This window comes from Hypanus sabinus, chromosome 25 (assembly GCF_030144855.1).
Source record: "Hypanus sabinus isolate sHypSab1 chromosome 25, sHypSab1.hap1, whole genome shotgun sequence".
Lineage (NCBI taxonomy): Eukaryota > Metazoa > Chordata > Chondrichthyes > Myliobatiformes > Dasyatidae > Hypanus > Hypanus sabinus.
The window spans coordinates 34,180,900-34,198,383 of record NC_082730.1 but is presented as its reverse complement, the minus strand read 5'-3'; the positions used below and the strand labels follow the sequence as shown (position 1 = coordinate 34,198,383).

At 38.3% G+C, this 17,484-nt stretch overlaps 1 protein-coding gene across 2 annotated transcripts in view; it reads right to left on the bottom strand.

Annotated features, from left to right (window-relative positions):
- Nucleotides 1-3,929: 3,929 nt before the first annotated feature.
- Nucleotides 3,930-17,484, bottom strand: part of LOC132381152 (protein FAM107B-like) — a 136,464-nt gene continuing 122,909 nt past the window's right edge. For both annotated transcript variants that reach the window (XM_059950431.1, XM_059950430.1), the window contains exons 3-5: nucleotides 16,457-16,625; nucleotides 11,863-12,007; nucleotides 3,930-5,162 (exon numbers count right to left, since the gene is read on the bottom strand). In XM_059950431.1, the coding sequence (XP_059806414.1) occupies nucleotides 5,055-5,162; nucleotides 11,863-12,007; nucleotides 16,457-16,625 (422 nt within the window). In that variant the 3' untranslated portion in view covers nucleotides 3,930-5,054. The remainder of the gene's footprint in view (nucleotides 5,163-11,862; nucleotides 12,008-16,456; nucleotides 16,626-17,484) is intronic.

Genomic DNA, 17,484 nt, shown 5'->3' with positions numbered 1-17,484 from the left:
CTCAGCTTGGATATTTTGCAAGCAATATTGTTTCCACAATATTCAATATGATGAGAAAATTTTTTATAACTATATGGAGATGATGGACAGTACTACCCTCTGTATAGAGGAAGGCAATTGTGGAGCGGTTTAAGTTCAAAGTGTATTCATTATCAACCTTGAGATTCATCTCCAAATAGGCAGCTACAAAACAAAGGCACCCAAAAAAAGAACCTCTCTATATATAAAGGAGACTGTCCAACACTCAACATGTAGAGAACAATAACCCACAAAAAAATGTTGTGTCAGTTTGAATTTTGTGACAATCCCATTATGTACTCAATGCATCGAGACTACCTGCTACTTCCAAAGCTATAACTAGGTTTCCTCTGTGATGTATACATGGATGTTAAAACCTGATATGTACAATGCAGGCTGTAGAAACTATGGCAATTTTGAACACATAACTTGGGAGTTCAAATTGGTTTGAATGAGGAAGGGTTAAAAGTTTCTCAGTTATTTGGCATGTTTGCCCCTTATTGGAGGGTAGACTTTAACACAACCATTATGGGCGAGAAACTGGTGAATATCCCTAATTACTGTTTTAAGGGGACAAATAGAAGAGATGGGATCAGAAAACAGAATATTCATGTTCAGCAATTTGTACTTTTTTAAGAGATACACAACTTCTAGGAAACCTACTTTGCTATGATGCTTGTGATCACTTTGGGTGTTTGCACCCCTGACTGGTTTTGCTTCTGTCTCACTTGTGTTGTTTTGATTTGTTTTCAGTCCCCTGTGTTCGAATGCTAACTGAAAAACAGTCAGCAACAGAACTGTGTTTAAAGCTTGAAAACCACAGTTCTGAAGATAGGCATCTTGCTTTGCACACCTCTCATTCCACCTGCCTTATTTTGCATAAGCGGTGAAGAAGTTAACTAAGATTGCTACTGTGCAAAGTTCTGCACCCATGCTTACCCAGCTCTGTGTGACTGGAGAATTTTCTAAAGATTTGTTTTCAATAGTCAGGTAATTATGGCTTTGTATTGCTTTCACAAACCATACAAGTTCCAGGAGCAATACAGCTAGTGATTTGAATCCAACACAATGCACGATTTCATAGCCAATGATATGGTCCTACTGCAGCACAAGTGGTAGCCACACATTAATGCCAATGGAAAGCTTAAATCTTTGCCATGCAAAGTCCATTTGTTACCATCATGACAATGATAGTTTGGAGCATGTCCTCCAGGAGATTGTTCCATTGTCCTTGGTCAGGAAGACCAAATTCACTCTCCTACCACTCTCTCTTCACCAGCATCTTTGCCAACCAGCCCAGTCTGCTCCTGTTCAAGATGAAGCATGTAATTTTGACTAAACCTTGTTGAACCTGAGGTGTTAAAAATTAATCTCCAAGATCACCTGTGGTATCCACCACGCAGACTGCAACAACTGACAAAATACTACATTGGAGTGAAAGAACAGGAAACGCACAGAAGGGACGGCTGTCAACGTAATGTACATATATACTTAGAAAACTTGTTTGTGCATTTGAAATAGTCATATTTATAAATTTCGACTGGCATGTTTAAAATTAGGAACGGTTATTTTCTGCCAGCTTTTATTTCTGCATTGTCATCTAATGGATTTTGTGGTTAGTTTCAGATAGAAGTAATGGTGCAGGATCATTAATAAGTGGGAAAATTGGATTATAGTCATTTGAATGGCATTTGTATGAATTTTTCATGGGAAGTTCAACCAGCAAGTGGCTCTCTGGGTTGCTTCATCCTTTCTTTCTCCTCCATCTTCCTGTTTATGATCATTAATGCTTGTTGCCTGGTTAGTTGTACATAATAGGAAAATAATTTTAAGAAATGTAAGCAGTTCTGAAAGAAAACATTACTTCTTTTGTTACACTTAAAGTGTAGTGAATACGGGTACAGACAAATTCAATTACACAAATAATTTCCTAAAAAATTATAATATGTAGTCTTTTTTATCGTAATTGTAACAGCAGCTGCCCTGTTGGAAAAGAGAGAGAGAGAGAGAGAGAGAGAGATACCACTTCTACCTCTTCCAACGAGGCACAGGGAGATCTGTATTTACTGACAATTACCTTTATTGTTCAAACTAACTAATACGTGAATTCATACACTAAATACCTAGTGCGCACACCTGCTAAGTGTCCTTGACTCTCCTGGATAGTCAAAGAATAGCAAAGGTATTACCCGGGCAGAGGAATTTATGCTGGCCAGATGCTCCTTGTTCCTCGTGGTCCTGACTCACTCTCCATGTGCTTCACGCAGGGTTCTTCTTGCTTGTGTCTGCGATGGTTATTCTTCAAAGTTACCACCACCGGCACACACAAAGCATCCACTTTTATATCCATTGCTTATCAATTCAAATGTTGCATTCCCATGTCATTGGCCGCAGGTCATGTGCCTGGCCTTTAACACCTGGTCATTGGCTCTGGTCCAAGCCAGCATCCATCTATTGTCCTCTTCCCATCAAGGGACAGTTGCTGACTCATGGCTCTTTGTTCTGAGTCAGCAAAGAGCTCGAATCGCCTCAGGCATTCACAATCCTGCATGTTATAGCCAACCAAAGAACACCTCACAAATAACTCCTTATTTAGAAATGACCTCCAGTCCAGCAGGTTACCTGAAGAGTCACTAATCAAGTCCAGCTTGTCAAGCTTACAAAATGGAGAATCGAGTGTCTTCACAAAATGGCAGCCTCCATCCCTCAAGCACACGGCAAGAGCAAAGACTGCTTCCACTGTCCTTGATTCATTTGAATTCACTGATTTGAAGATTGTCATTCTTTCTGGCCAACAGCCCCAATTAGCTGAAGTTCCATGCAAGTAGTTAAAAAGGTATAAACAGGCAAACTACCACTTAACAGAGTAATAAATTATGTATTTAATCAAATTACAACACTACAAGTACTATTACAGTACTATAAAATTTTATTTTAGTTCCCAATACTTATCGATGGAGGAATTCATCCAGTGAATGGTCTTTTGAATTGATCGCAAATGAACAAAATCAGTGCAGACCTCCTTCATACAATGTTTTTGATGATTGCACCCTTCAAGTCTTCATTGTAATATTCAAGATGATTGTTGATACCTTCAACTTCTTCGTAGTACCTAACTTGTTGAAGTAGTGAAATTGTTCCATTTTCAACCCCTGCCGTTTCTGGCATCTCCAAGCCTGAATGCTAGAAACTGCAACCTTACTGCTTGCTTGTTTTGCCAGCTGTCAGTGACAAAGATCACTGCCTTTTGAACACAAATACATGCAACTGACGCTATTTAAAAACTGTCTACTCTAAGCATGGAGTAGTGTCGAACAGCCACGCAACTGTGTGTGACTGACACTAGTTAGGAACTGTTCAGCAACGATTTCCTGTCCCAATTAAATGGCATAGTGTCCTAAATAAGGGAATCCCAGCTATTACCTTGAATAGTTTTTGTTCTTTAAGAGTTATCCCAAATATGTGGCTTCCCCAATTAACCAATGGCTCAATTAGCCAGAATCCACCAGACAGCACTATCAACCAACTGAGTCAATTGTTGTGTTTCACTAGATGCTAAACTGAAACTATTATATTTATACTGTACATATATCTTTTCAGAAGAGACATTCCTTCTCCTGTCGATTCTGCATTTCTAGTATACTATTATTTCTGCCAGCTCCTCACCTGTTTGTCCATAATGTAACGCTCATGTAGCTGGAATGCAAGACAAAATCTAATAAAGTGGATTATTTTAATTTGTTAAAGGCTGTGTACAAAAGGTTAATTATTTATTTTTGACTTGCTCAAAGTCAAGTCAAGTTTATTGTCATTTAACTGTATACATATATATATATAGATATAAAACATATATAACCATATAATGTATATAGAAAAATGACAAAATTTCTCTGAACCAGGGTGTAAAGCAAAGGAGTACACATAACATACATAAAACATGATAACTTATGAAGGTAAGAATAAAATCTACAGATGAATTACACATAAACAACAAACTAAAGGGTATTAGTATTAAATATTGAAAAGTACAGAACAGACTAACCAGTGACACTTTGAACGTGATGCAGCCGGGAGTTCAGAAGCCTAATGGCCTGAGGTAAAGGAATTGTTTCTCATGCTCACCATTCTTGTTTTAAAGCATCGTAGTCTTCTGCCTGATGGTAGAAAGTCAAAGATGATGCTGGATGCATGAGTGGGATCCTTAATAATACTAAGCGCCCTGTGTATCCAGTGCTCCTGATAAATGTCCCTATGAACTTCTCAGCTGTTCCCACTGTCCTTTGTGGGGATTTCTGGTCCAATGTTCAACTGCTCCCATTACAGATGGAGATGCAACTTATCAGGATGCTCTCAATAGTGCTCCTGTAAAACACACTTAAGATGGGAGGGAGCCTTGCTTGCCTCAACTTTCTTAGGAAATGGAAGCACTGCTATGCCTTCTTGTTCAGGGAAGTGATATTGAGGGATCAGGTTAGGTCATCTCTGATGTGAGCTACCAGGAACTTGGTGTACTTAACTCTTGCTACGGAGGAGCTATGTATTCACAGAGGAGGATGGTTCATCTGCTCCTTCCTGAAGTCCACAATGCTAACAAAGCTAATGTTGTTCCAATAAACACACTTTGTAAACCATTTCATTCAGTAAACTACCTTTGTAATTAGCTGTACTGTATACAATATGACATACAATTGTTTAATATCAGTGATTTCTGACCATAGTAGATTACATCCTTTGAGGAAATTGGTTCATACCTGTTTAAAATGACCGAAAGAAAATAATCTGCTACTGTGGACAAACAGATGTTTCCAAAGCTGAGAATAGCCAAAGTAGTGAAATGCTTGCCTGATAATATGATTAAAACGATTGGTCAGATTTGAGAAATGTCGTGCTTTAAGTGAAAAATGAGCCAGATGTTACCAGAAATAATTCAGTTCATTGTTGAAAGTTACAAATCCCATCTTTCTCATCACTTCATGAGCTAGGATACAAAGAGGCATAGCATCAGTTAATCACTGTTTTATTCTCGACTAGTTAATCTAGCCATTCACTGTAGCTGCTTTCTTTGTTGTCCTCAAGTTTTCTTTGATCTTGACAAACTCTGGGACATTATCATGTTCTTCCAACTTTTGTTGTTCCTCTTCATACTGTCAATGAAAAGTAAAGTAATTTTCAGAAGTAATGTTATTCCATTGTAAGATAAATGTAAAATTTAAACAGTTTAAAAATACTACTTTACATAAATTACAAGAAGCTCTCTGTAAAGATGAACATCTAAAATTCTTGCTAAGCTTAACCTAACTCTCATCGAAATCTGTTCACCTGTCTTTTGAGTGCTCGTTGATTCAATCATTGATGTTCTCATTTCATTTTTCAATCTTTTTTATTGATTTTTAAATAAAGAATATACAAATCTGAAGAGGAGTTTAACAAGTAGATAATATAAAAGACATATAAACAGCAATAGTAAAAACAGAAAGTATATAATGTCAAAATCAAATAGATAAAATATTATGCTGTTATATATAAAATGGTCAAAAAAAACCTACAACTCCTCATAGCAATCATAAAAAAAAGATTGGAAATTTTATTGATAAAAAAAAAACCCACTAACTAAACTGAAACAAAAAAAAAAGAGAATGAATAAAAAAGGAAAGAAAAAGAAAGACTGGGCAGTCCAATTGAGGATAAATTTAGAAAAAAAAACCACATCCTTCCAGTCATCTCCGAACCTTCATGGACAAGGATTTTCCCCAAAGAGAATAAAGAAAAATGAATTAAAAAAATTAAATCATGTGAAAATATTGAATAAAGGGTCGCCAGACTTGTTCAAAATTAAAGGATGTATCAGATGTCCGGCTTCTAATTTTCTCCAAGCTTAGACATGGCATAATGGAGGAGAGCCAATAGAAAACAGTAGGCGGGTTAGATTCTTTCCAGTGTAGCAAAATATCTCTCCTAGCCAGTAAAGTTGAAAAGGCTATCACATGTTGAGCAGAAGCAGACACTTTGCTTGCTTCCTCTGGAATAATCCCCAAAATTGCTGTAAGTGGATTAGGTTGAACATCCACATCTATAACTTCAGATAATATTCCAAACACATCCTCCAAAAATTATTTAAACTTACACATGACCAAAACATATGAGTTAGAGTAGCCACTTTTGCATTACATCTGTCACATATAGGGCTTATATTAGGAAAAATATGTGCCAATTTATCTTTGGACATATGGGCCCTAAGTACTATCTTAAACTGAATTAAGATGTGGTGTGCGCAGACAGATGAATTATTGACTAAATAATAAATTTTACTCCATTGATTATCTAAAAGTGAATGTTGAAGTTCTACTTCCCAGGTGCGTTGAACCCAATCATTAGGTGACATGCGAGCATTCATTAACTGTTTATAAATGATAGCTATTAATCATTTTTGAAAAGGTTTAAACTGAAAAATAACATAAGCCAAATTTAAAGAGCAGGGCAAGGGGTAATTCGGTTAAAAATCATGTAAAAAATTCCTAACCTGTAAATACCTGAAAAAATGTGTATTAGAGATATCATATTTATCCATTAACTGTGAAAAAGACATTAAACAGTCTTGTAAAAACAAATCTAAAGAAGTTTTTATTCCCTTAATTTTCCATGTTAAAAAAAACCTTATCCAAAGTTGATGGTTTAAAAAAGAAATTAGAATAAATATTACTAGAAAGTAAAAAAATCATTTAATTCAAAAAATCTATGAAATTGAAACAAATTTTTAAAGTATGTTTAACAATAGGGTTAAGAGCTTGTCTACCTATTCTGGACAGTGAAAACAGAAGAGGAGCTCCTAATGAAGAAGCTAACGAAAACCACATTACTGAATTTTCCTCCAACTGTAACCATGAAAGGCGATCTTGGTCGTTTATATCATAAATCGAAAAAGTAATATAACGAATATTAATTGCCTAATAATAAAATCTAAAGTTTGGTAAAGCCAGTCCTCCATCTTTTTTTGATTTTTGCAATAAAAGTTTATTCACTCTAGAGCTTTTATTATTCCAAACATAAGAAAAAATCAGAGAATCTATTTTATCAAAACATGTTTTTGGAACAAAAGAGGGAACTGCTTGAAATATATATAAAAATCTCGTTAGAATAACCATTTTTATAGCATTTATTCTCATGTTCTCATTCATGTCAACAAAACTTTTCCTGACCCCTTCATATAAATCTCTGTAAGGTCACCCAACTTCTCAAATTGCTGGATTTCCTTAAGGACTCGAATTTCCTTTGTGTCACTGATTAAAACGCTCTGTAACCAAATACTGTTCTGATTGTCGCTAGCTCTCATTTTGATAAGTTATTTCTACAAAATATTTTTGGATAATATTCCACCTTAACCATGCAATATAAATACTGATTGTTATTGTATAAGCATACAAAAATATTTTACAGATTGGTTCGACCAACATACTGCAGATAGATCAATACATCCAGGTAACACACACAAAATGCTGGAGGAACTTAGCAGGCCAGGCAGCATCTGTGGAAAAGATTGTGTTGCTTGGATTTCCAGCATCTGCAGATTTTCTCTTATTTGTGAATAAATCCAGGTGATTTTTAAGCAGAACCTTCCAGAGGAAATTACTCTGAATTTACATATGAATGCAAAACCTCCACCTTATTTCCACTGTGTAGCCAAAATGCAAAGCTTTGTACCCAATTCAAGATCAAGGACAGGTAATCAGTGCATCTCTGGCCAATGAAAGGCTTGGTTTTACCACAAATTGCTTCCTGTGTGGCAATTTACAGAGATTAGTAGGTGGGGTACTCTGCAGACACTTTTCACCTCTCCCTGCTTCAATCCTTCATTCGTATCTGCTTTAAGAAGACAACTATCATGGCAGTAACTAAGAGAAACAAAGTAATATGCCTTAATAACTACTAACATCCATCACCATGAAGTGCTTCAAGAGGCCCGTTATGGAGGCAATAACTCCAGCTTGTTTCCCTTAGAAGGAGGTGGGATTTGGAGAGAGGTACAAGTGTTTAAGAATTAGGTCTCTGGACTCGCTACAATGTGGAGTGTGATGCACATTTGCAAATAGTTAGAAGCTGAGGGCTTTGTTGATGAGACTTCCGCTGAATCTGAATCAAAATCAGAATCAGACTTAATATCAGTGGAATATATTGCAAAATTTGTTTTGCGTTGGCAGTACACAATATTAAAAACTATAAATCAAAATAAATAGTGCAAAAAGAGAGGGGAAAATACTGGGAAAGTGTACATAGGTTCATTATCCATTCGGAAATCTGATGTCAGAGGGGAAGAAGCTGTTCCTAAAATGCTTTCTGTGTGTCTTCAGGCTCCTGTGTCTCCTCTTTGATGGTTGCAATAAGAAGAGGGCATGCCCTGGGTGATGGGGGTCTTTAATAATGGATGTCACCTTTCTGAGGCATTGGTCCTTAAAGATGCAGTTCCCATGATGGAGCTGGCAGAGCTTACAACATTCTGTAGCTTTTCCTGATCCTGTGCAATGACCTCCCCCCACCTTACAAGACACTGAGTCCATAATCTCCATGGTACACCTGTAGAAATTTGTGAGTGACTTTAGTAACATACGAATTTTCCTCAAACTCTTAATGAAATATAGCCACTGTTGTGCCTTCTTTAAATGTCTGACCTAGGATAGATACTCAGAGACATTGACATCTAGGAACTTAGAAGTGTTCACCCTTTCTACATCTGATCTCCCAATGAAGACTGGTGTGTGCTCCCTCAACTTCCCTTTCCTGAAATCTACTATCAATCCCTTGGTCTTACTGACGTTAAGTGCAAGGTTGTTGCCGCCACACCACTCAACTAGCTCATCTTCTATCTTGTTCCTGTACACCTCTTCATCACCATCTTAAGTTTTGCTAACAGTAGTTGTGTTGTTGGGAGATTTATAGTTGATGGATGAGCTGTGCCTAGCCACACAACCGTGGGTGTAGACAGAGTTGAGCAGTGGGCTAGGCACAGATCCATCAGGTATGCCAGTGTTGACTATCAGCAAGGAGGAGATGTTACTTATGATCTGCTTGGACTGTGGTCTCCTGGTGAGGAGATACAGTTGCAGAGGGAGGTACAGAGGCCCGGATTTTGGAGCTCGTTGAGTAGAATTGAACGCATGATTGCATTGAATGCTAAGCTGCAGTCAATAAGCAGCAGACTGACGTAGGTATTGCTATTGGCCAGGTGATCCAAGGGAAGAGCCAGTAAGACTGCATCTGCTGTAGACCTATTTGACAATAGGCAAATTGCAGCAGATGCTGAGGTCCCGGCTTGGGCAGGAGTTGATTCTAGCCATGATCAACCTCTTAGAGCATTTCATCACAGTAGATGTGAGTGCCACTGGGTGATGGTCATTCAGGCAGCTGACCATGCTCTTCCTGGACACTGATATGAAACAGATAGGAATCCCTGACTGCAGATGAAGATACCCTCGAATACTCGCGTCAGTTGGTTGGCGCAGATTTTCAGAGCCACACCAGGTACACCAGCAGGGCTTGACATCTTACGACAGAGGAGTCTTCATCTGGGAGTGAAGCATCACAGGCACTCATGATGTTAGGTTTTGCTTTGTAGGAAGTAATGGCCTACAAAACCTGCCAGAGCTGACGTGCACCCAATTCCAACTCGAACCTCAATCAGAATTGGTTTTTTTTGCCCTTAAAATTGACTTCTTGTAGAGCAGAGAAAATCTTTGGCTGTCAGCTACAGACATTAAAAGACCTGTTCAACACCAGAGCGAAGGAAAGAGCTTAAAAATGGACTTTTGATATCACCATCTATCGTATTTTAACCTTACATCTTATTGTCTACCTGCACTGCACTTTCTCTGTAACTGTACCACAATATTCTGCATTCTTGTATTGTTTTCCTTTGTACTACCTCCATGAATTGACCTGTATGAATGGTATGCAATAACTTGGTACTTGTGACAATTATGAACCAATTTCAATTTCTTCTTCTTCCTTCAATCCCCACACCTCCACATGGAGCACATATCCTTCTACAATTCCACCAGCTTCTTCTTCCATTCCTATGACTCACTGTCTTCAACGTCAAATCACTACGATCCACTGTGTCCCCCCCCCCCCCCCCCGCTCGCTCTATTGTCCTTAACAAATACAGAGCTATGATATCCACACCTTAACAACTTCTAAATAGAACAAAGCTCACCTGAACACTTTCTGCTGATCTCCCGAGCAAGTCCTAGTGCAAGGAATGCCAGAAAGCAATCTTTGACTCTCAACACTCAACTCTGAATTGTCCAGCCAAGTGCCAGAATGTTGCAGCTATGTTCCAATTTCCTAATCAATGCTCATAAATCCAGGTGGTTGTGAAAGGTTATCTGGATTTGGCTGAAAAGTAAACCAGGTGAAGGCAGGATGAACATAGTTCTTCAAGACTTCTTGGAGAGGTGTGTGAATATCACCCAGAGAATGTAGACCAATTTATAGAGAGAATACTTTGAATGGATCTGGGCTGAGAGCTGATACAGATCAGATGGGCCAAATAGCCTCTACCTATTTTGGGACAATATATGAAATATGAAAATTAAAATAAGGACATTGGATAAAAAGAGATGACGTATGGTAGAGTAGATTCAATGCTTTTATCATGATCTGAGATCATGGTTCGGTGAACAGTACAGAAGATGCACGAAAATCATGCATTCATAAAAAGAGCTTTTAATCAAAAGGTACATTGTTAATTGCATTGCTCAATGTACTAGGTACTGGGCATGTTTGGTTCCTTGGTAATCCTGATCTGTCCAGAGCAGTTTTCTTAATAAAAAAAAATGAAAAGTAAGCCCTGCTATTGGACACATTATTTTAAAGCTGAATACAAAATTCAGAGGTAACGTTTTCATTCTGGGCACACGTTATATATATTAGATTATCACTGCATCTCAGATTTCTACAGAATTATTTTTCTTAACAATAACTTCATATGGTCAAGAAAATGAACTGAATTCCAGGAGTCTTCCTGATTCAGTACAAATGCTGATATCCCATGATTTTGGTCTGGGGCATCCATTTTGTAAAGGGCAGATCATTCACATTACAAAATATCAAAAAAAAGACAGCTTTCTTAGAACCTTACTCCACCCTTCCTCCCCCCCCCCCCCCCACCACCCAGTTATTGACAAAAACAATTAGAACCACTCATTTACATTTGCCAGGTCCTCGGCAATTCTTGAACTTCCTGTATGCGTAAAAATACTTTTGCCGAATACAGATTTAATACCAGGCAGATAATTATCAATCTAAATGTAGGTTGCCCCTTTGAATATGGCAAGCCTGGGATTGAGGGATTAAAATGTAGGGAATAAAAGGCCAATGTTAAATGGTCACACAAAAGATGAGCTTGAAGAAATTTTTGTTGCAGCTAACTGAGATTGAATGATTACTGTTGTTGATTTGGACACTTCCATTAAATTGCATTAATACCATGGAAACAAGTGGAAACTTGTTTTTTTGTGTTTATTTTGTACGCTTGTTGGTAAAAAGCAATGCAATTCACATGCAAATTGATTTCCTTTGATTATTCAATAATTGCTTAGTGAAAGATTCAGATGGTTAAGCGTACACTTGAGAAACACACTTATTTTACTGTGTGGTTGGGACTGAAACTATTTTTACTAAAGCTGCCAATTTTTTACCAAATCTGTATAAATGTATAGACATATGTAGCTACAGCACACTTGTGCTTTATTGGTAATTGTACTTGAATACATTACTCTAAAAATTTTGAATAACTGATACTAGATTATTGACATTAAATTTAGCAAAGTGATACAAAGGGTCTAAACGTACCTGCTCTAGTTTCTGGTGCCACTTATGAAGTTCTCGTTCAAAGTCTGTTTTGGGTCTCTGGGCTTTTTCCTGTTCCCTTAATAAATTATATTTTCTTTGTTCCATTACCCATTGAAGTTCAGGTTTTCTCGGTAGTACAAAGCCTCTGAGAAGGAATATAAAAATGTTGATCTGTTTTATATAGAAACTTCCAAAATGCTTTGTTTCAGTGGACTCTTTAAGTATAAATTCAGTTTTTGTCAGGTGAACTTTAAGTTACATGCTAATGTTGCATGCTTCTATCTTTAAAGGACATTTAAATATTGGACAATAATATAAAGTTCATAGTTTGTTTATTCCATCAATAACAAAACCACACTCTACCATTATTTTTCCCTGTGCCTCAGGAATCAAGGACGTTCAGTTTCACAGTGAGTGAGCCTCGTGCAGGGTGTGCGCACAGCTGGCCACATCCTCCAGCAGAAAGCTGCATGTGGGGCCATTCAAGAAAAGTGCTTTTCCAATTTCTTTGGTCCTTATTCTTTAGCTATTAAATGAAAATCAAACATTAAATCGATAGGCAGATGGCCAGGATTCTCAGGGTTAAGGAAAATCTACTCCATTATTTATAAGGTTCTCAGTGTATCTTCTCAACAAGAAAGAGGGTTAAAAAATCTCTAACCAAGGTATCTTTCACAATGCCTGCCAGGAACTCCACCACCAGACACATATTCCTCTACCCCTTCCTTTCACTGCTCCCTTGCTGGCTCTTCAGTCCCCAGCAGCTACTCCCCACTTCAACATACTTTCCCATGTGAGCCAGGAAGTGCTACACCTGTCCTTTCACTTCTTCCCTGTGCTTCTTTCAATCTAGAGTACTGCATTTCCTGTTGATAATGTGGTCTCCTCTACAGCGGAGAAACAAAATGCAGCTTTGGCTGATAACTCTGTAGGGCTCCTGAAGTTAGTCTGTTGGAGCCGCTCTGAGCCTCTGCCACCTTAATTCTCCATCCCAGCCCTGCTCTCAGCTTTGTGCCAGCAGTAGCCTGCGACATCGCAATGAGGCACAACGCACGAGCCCAAGAGACGGCACCTCGTCTTTTGTCTGAGCACATTGCAAACTTCCAGACTTAGTATTGTATTCTCCAATATTACAGTAATTTGCTCTATCCTTCTGTCAGTTACCTATTTGTGATTTTGGCTCAGCACCATTCCTTCCTCTTGTATATCCTCACCTAATGAGCATGTCCCACAGTCCTGCTATTAACGATACATAAGAGAGACAAAGGAGAAGAAAATCTGTTTTTAACTGTCACATAAATCCAATTGATCTCTACATTTCATATGTACATATCTCTTTATGATAACGCTCCACACCTGCCTACTCTAGACTCTCTACAACCAACCTTATCAGCAAATATTTTCTCCTGCTTTTTCTTTTCTGACTTTCTATTCAAAACATCCATGCATTTCACCTCAACTGTGCACATTGCATATTAGATCAGTACAACACAGGAGTATGCCCTTCAGACCTCAATACAGTAAATGAGACTCATGCTGCATATTCTGGAAATCTGAAATGAAAACAAAAGTGCTGGAAAAGACTGAGGCTACATCCACACTGGACCGGATAATTTTGAAAACACCGGTTTCGCGTAAAAACGACAGGCGTCCACACTATGGGTTTTTAAAAAAATACCTCCATCCACATTGAAACAGAGATTTCGGTGAATCTCCTCCTGCGCTTGCGCAGGACACATCTACCCAAAACAAGCGACATGCTTGGTGCCGAATCTCGCAGTGAAAGTGCGCGTTTGTGTAGTTACAAACTAGAAAAACTTAAAACGACGGACAGCTGTTGGCTCTCGCGCAGGAGAACTTAAAATTAAAAAAAACAAATACTGGAGTGTATGGAGGCAACCGACAGAGACAGATTGACCCAGCTGACAACAAACATTGAAAAACTGACTAACTCTGTTGCATTAATAAAGCACCTTGTTAAATGTATAAAACACGTCTGCATCAGTGTTATCTTGTGTTTCCATACAATGTTACATTAGGATGTTACACGCCTATTGTCAGAGAAGTATTTGCATAAATAGGTAAACCACCTTCATACAAGCAAGGACAGAAAACAGGGCAAAGCGAGTATACTTATTTATTCAGTGAGTTATGGGTCAAAGTATTTGGTGAGTACATTTCTAACTCTTCTGGCTTCAGTCTCGTTGCCTGTTCTGAAATTGTTAGGTTGTGTTCAAGAAAACAATGAAATAGCGCACTGCCGTCTGACAGCGCTTTCAGAAGTCTCCGGTTACCCCGTCCACACTGCTCTGGTCAATCTGGTGTTTTCAAAAATACACACTTTGGAGAGCATTTATGAAAAGCTCTGGTTTCGGGGGACGAAAACACCATTTTAGTGTGGACGGAGGGTAAAAGCAAAGAGAAAAAGCTTCAGTTACGGATTTATAATAAACTGGACTGGTCAAAGAAAACTGAGGCTGTCTACAAGAAAGGCCAGAGCCGTCTCTATTTCCTGAGGAGACTGAGGTCCTTTAACATCTGCCGGACGATGCTGAGGATGTTCTACGAGTCTGTGGAGGCCAGTGATATCATGTTTGCTGTTGTGTGCTGGGGCAGCAGGCTGAGGGTAGCAAACACCAAAAGAATGAACAAACTCATTCGTAAGGCCAGTGATGTTGTGGGGGTGGAACTAGACTCTCTGACGATGATGTCTGAAAAGAGGATGCTGTCCAAGATGCATGCCATCTTGGACAATGTCTCCCATCCACTCCATAATGTACTGGTTAGGCACAGGAGTACATTCAGCCAGAGACTCATTCCACCGAGATGCCACACTGAGCGTCATAGGAAGTCATTTCTGCCTGTGGCCATCAAACTTTACAACTCCTCCCTCGGAGTGTCAGACACCCCGAGCCAATAGGCTGGTCCTGGACTTATTTCCACTTGGCATGATTATTATTGAATTATTTATGGTTTTATATTGCTATATTTCTACACTATTCTTGGTTGTTGCACCTGTAACAAAACCCAATCTCCCTCAGGATCAATAAAGTATGTCTGTCTGTCTGTCTTATCCAGCGTAGTGTGGACAATAGGTCATAGTAGAACAAATTTTCAATTGTTGCATTCAGGTCTAAAGATTTAATCGCCGTGGAGGACTTCTTACTCTTGTGGGATAATGTTTTTCCTGACAAGGGGGATCACTCTGCTCGGCAGGTGAAACTTGTGGCTGTGAAACCAAAACGTATACATGATAACGCAACTATTAAATACACAACAGGCAGCAAGAGCAGAAGGAAAAATAATTAACGTCTCATGACTCATAAAGTGCCTTGAACCTGAAATGTTAACTCTGTTTTGCTTACCAGTTTCAGCCTAACCTGAGAAGAATCTCTAGCATTTTCTGTTTTTATTGTATATTCTGACCACTCTTTGATTAGAAACTTTTTCTCAATTCTCCTCACAATTTATTCGTGAATATTTATAGCCTCTGGTTTTAGCGCACTCCGTAGATGGAAATATTACTTCCAGGTTCCGCATCATAAAGGCTTTTATTACATCATTCCTCAAACAGCTCCTTTCAAAAGAAAATCTAAAACTTCTTCAATTTTTCCCAATGTTTCTAATCTCTCAGAAGTCTGTATTTATTGACTTTCTATTATTTTTTATAATGTAGAAGTTAGAAGTGTTTCACGGAACTGCATCACTGACCCAGCCAAGTTTAACACAAATTTCCTAGTTTTATTTTCTGCAAATAGTGGTTAGTTTTCCTTCCCTACAATTGTATAACCTACATCTCCACATTAAGTGACTTATGAATGTCCCCTTTGTACCCCCACCCAGATGAAATTAGTATTTATCCTTCTTCTACACATTTTGAAGTTTGCTTTAAGAAAATTTGTTTGCCAATGAAATTCAAATTCTGAATGTTTTACTTACTTCTTATGTGAAGTCCTTTTCTTCTCACTCTTAATTATGTTGCGTGATTTAGTGTTTATTAGAGGTTTTTTTGGAATTAGCACATATAGCAAATAACTGGATTAAATCTAAAATGCAGCGAAGAACAATGGGCTCCCAGGAATTGTGATCCAAATTAATGAAAAACACCACAGATAATTGGAAGACCAGACATCGCACATTTAAATTTGTTATTTGTGTCTATAGTATGGGTGTGAAGCAGGAGGTGTATGTAGTTCAAAGGAAACATTGTAGATCTGGAATTGTCCTGAATTTTGATCATTAGCATATAAAATGTCATGTAATGTTGGGTCAATCAGGCCTCTTACTCTGAAAGGGGTCTCTCTCTTTCTGTCTCTCTCTCCCTCTCTCTCTCTCGTGACTCCAAAAGGCTGTCAGCTTATTTGTGAGTGTGTGTATCAAATAAAACAACACTTTTCATACCTACCAACTGTGTCTCTCCAGTGGCTTTGTTCACACAACAATGTCAAATCTACTGACAACTGAGTCTGAGGCATTTGTGCAAACTGTTGCAAGGACCAAAGGCAATTACTTTGCTCAACAGGAAGAAAATCACAGAACAAACATAAACTTCCTGTAAAATTATTTTCAAAATCACCTCTTAAGCAGGACTCACCTCTTGTGATTTAACACCAATTCACGATGAAGAGCACGATAACTCTTGGAATCCTTCACAGGATTGTTGGGTTTCTGGGGTCTAATGAGCTCAGTCTTGCCATCACCCTGAGTTACCTTAGCTTTCTTTAACCCCAATTCTGCTCCCCTGTTACCACTCCAGGCATTTCCTGTGTGAACAACAAGCAGATCTTTGTTACCCACATGTTACCATTGAATGTTGAGTACTATAAAATAGTTCATATAGTTGGAAGATTTAGTAATAAATTCAATCAAATCAAAGTTGTTTAACTTGCATTTAATTAAAATCACTAATAACTAAGAATTAATATTCATTTATTAATGAACTTATTGAAACAATGTGTAAATATAAAATATTGGTGTGACCCAGTGTTATTCACTGCAAGACCTCCTAAGCCAGTCTTGATTTCCATCAACCCCAGGAGAAGGAGCTGGGAAATGCAGTATGTCAAACATTTACCTTGCTTTTTGTGTTCTCTAGCAATGCATTACTTTTAAAGGGAAAACATAGTTACATAAACAAATGTTGCTGCAAGTTGTGCAAATCTCCTAAGTAAGTTTAGACCTGATAATCTGTTGGCAGAATTCAGCAGATCTGGCAGCAGCTATGGAGAGGAATAAACAGGGTCTCAGTGTGAAATATTGACTGCTTATTCCTCTCCATAGATGATGCCTGACCAGCTGAGTTCCTCCAGCATTTTGTGTGTGTTACTCTGGATTTCCAGAATCTGCAGAATCTCTTGTGTTTATTATCTGTTGGCAGAGCTGCTGGATGAGGAATTGATACTGGTTGGGGCAGAAGGAGAACAAGCTGACTCCTATTCAAATTGTGTCATAGCCTATTCATGTCCATTGGAGCATGCAGATGAGACATTTCAAAAGTTACCTTTTGCTCTTCCATCTGCATAAGTCTGCCCAAGATAGACCCTCAAAATAATGAAATGAATGAATGAAACAAAATGAAATATCTTTATTGTGGTACAGTTTGTCATGCACCAATACAGCGAA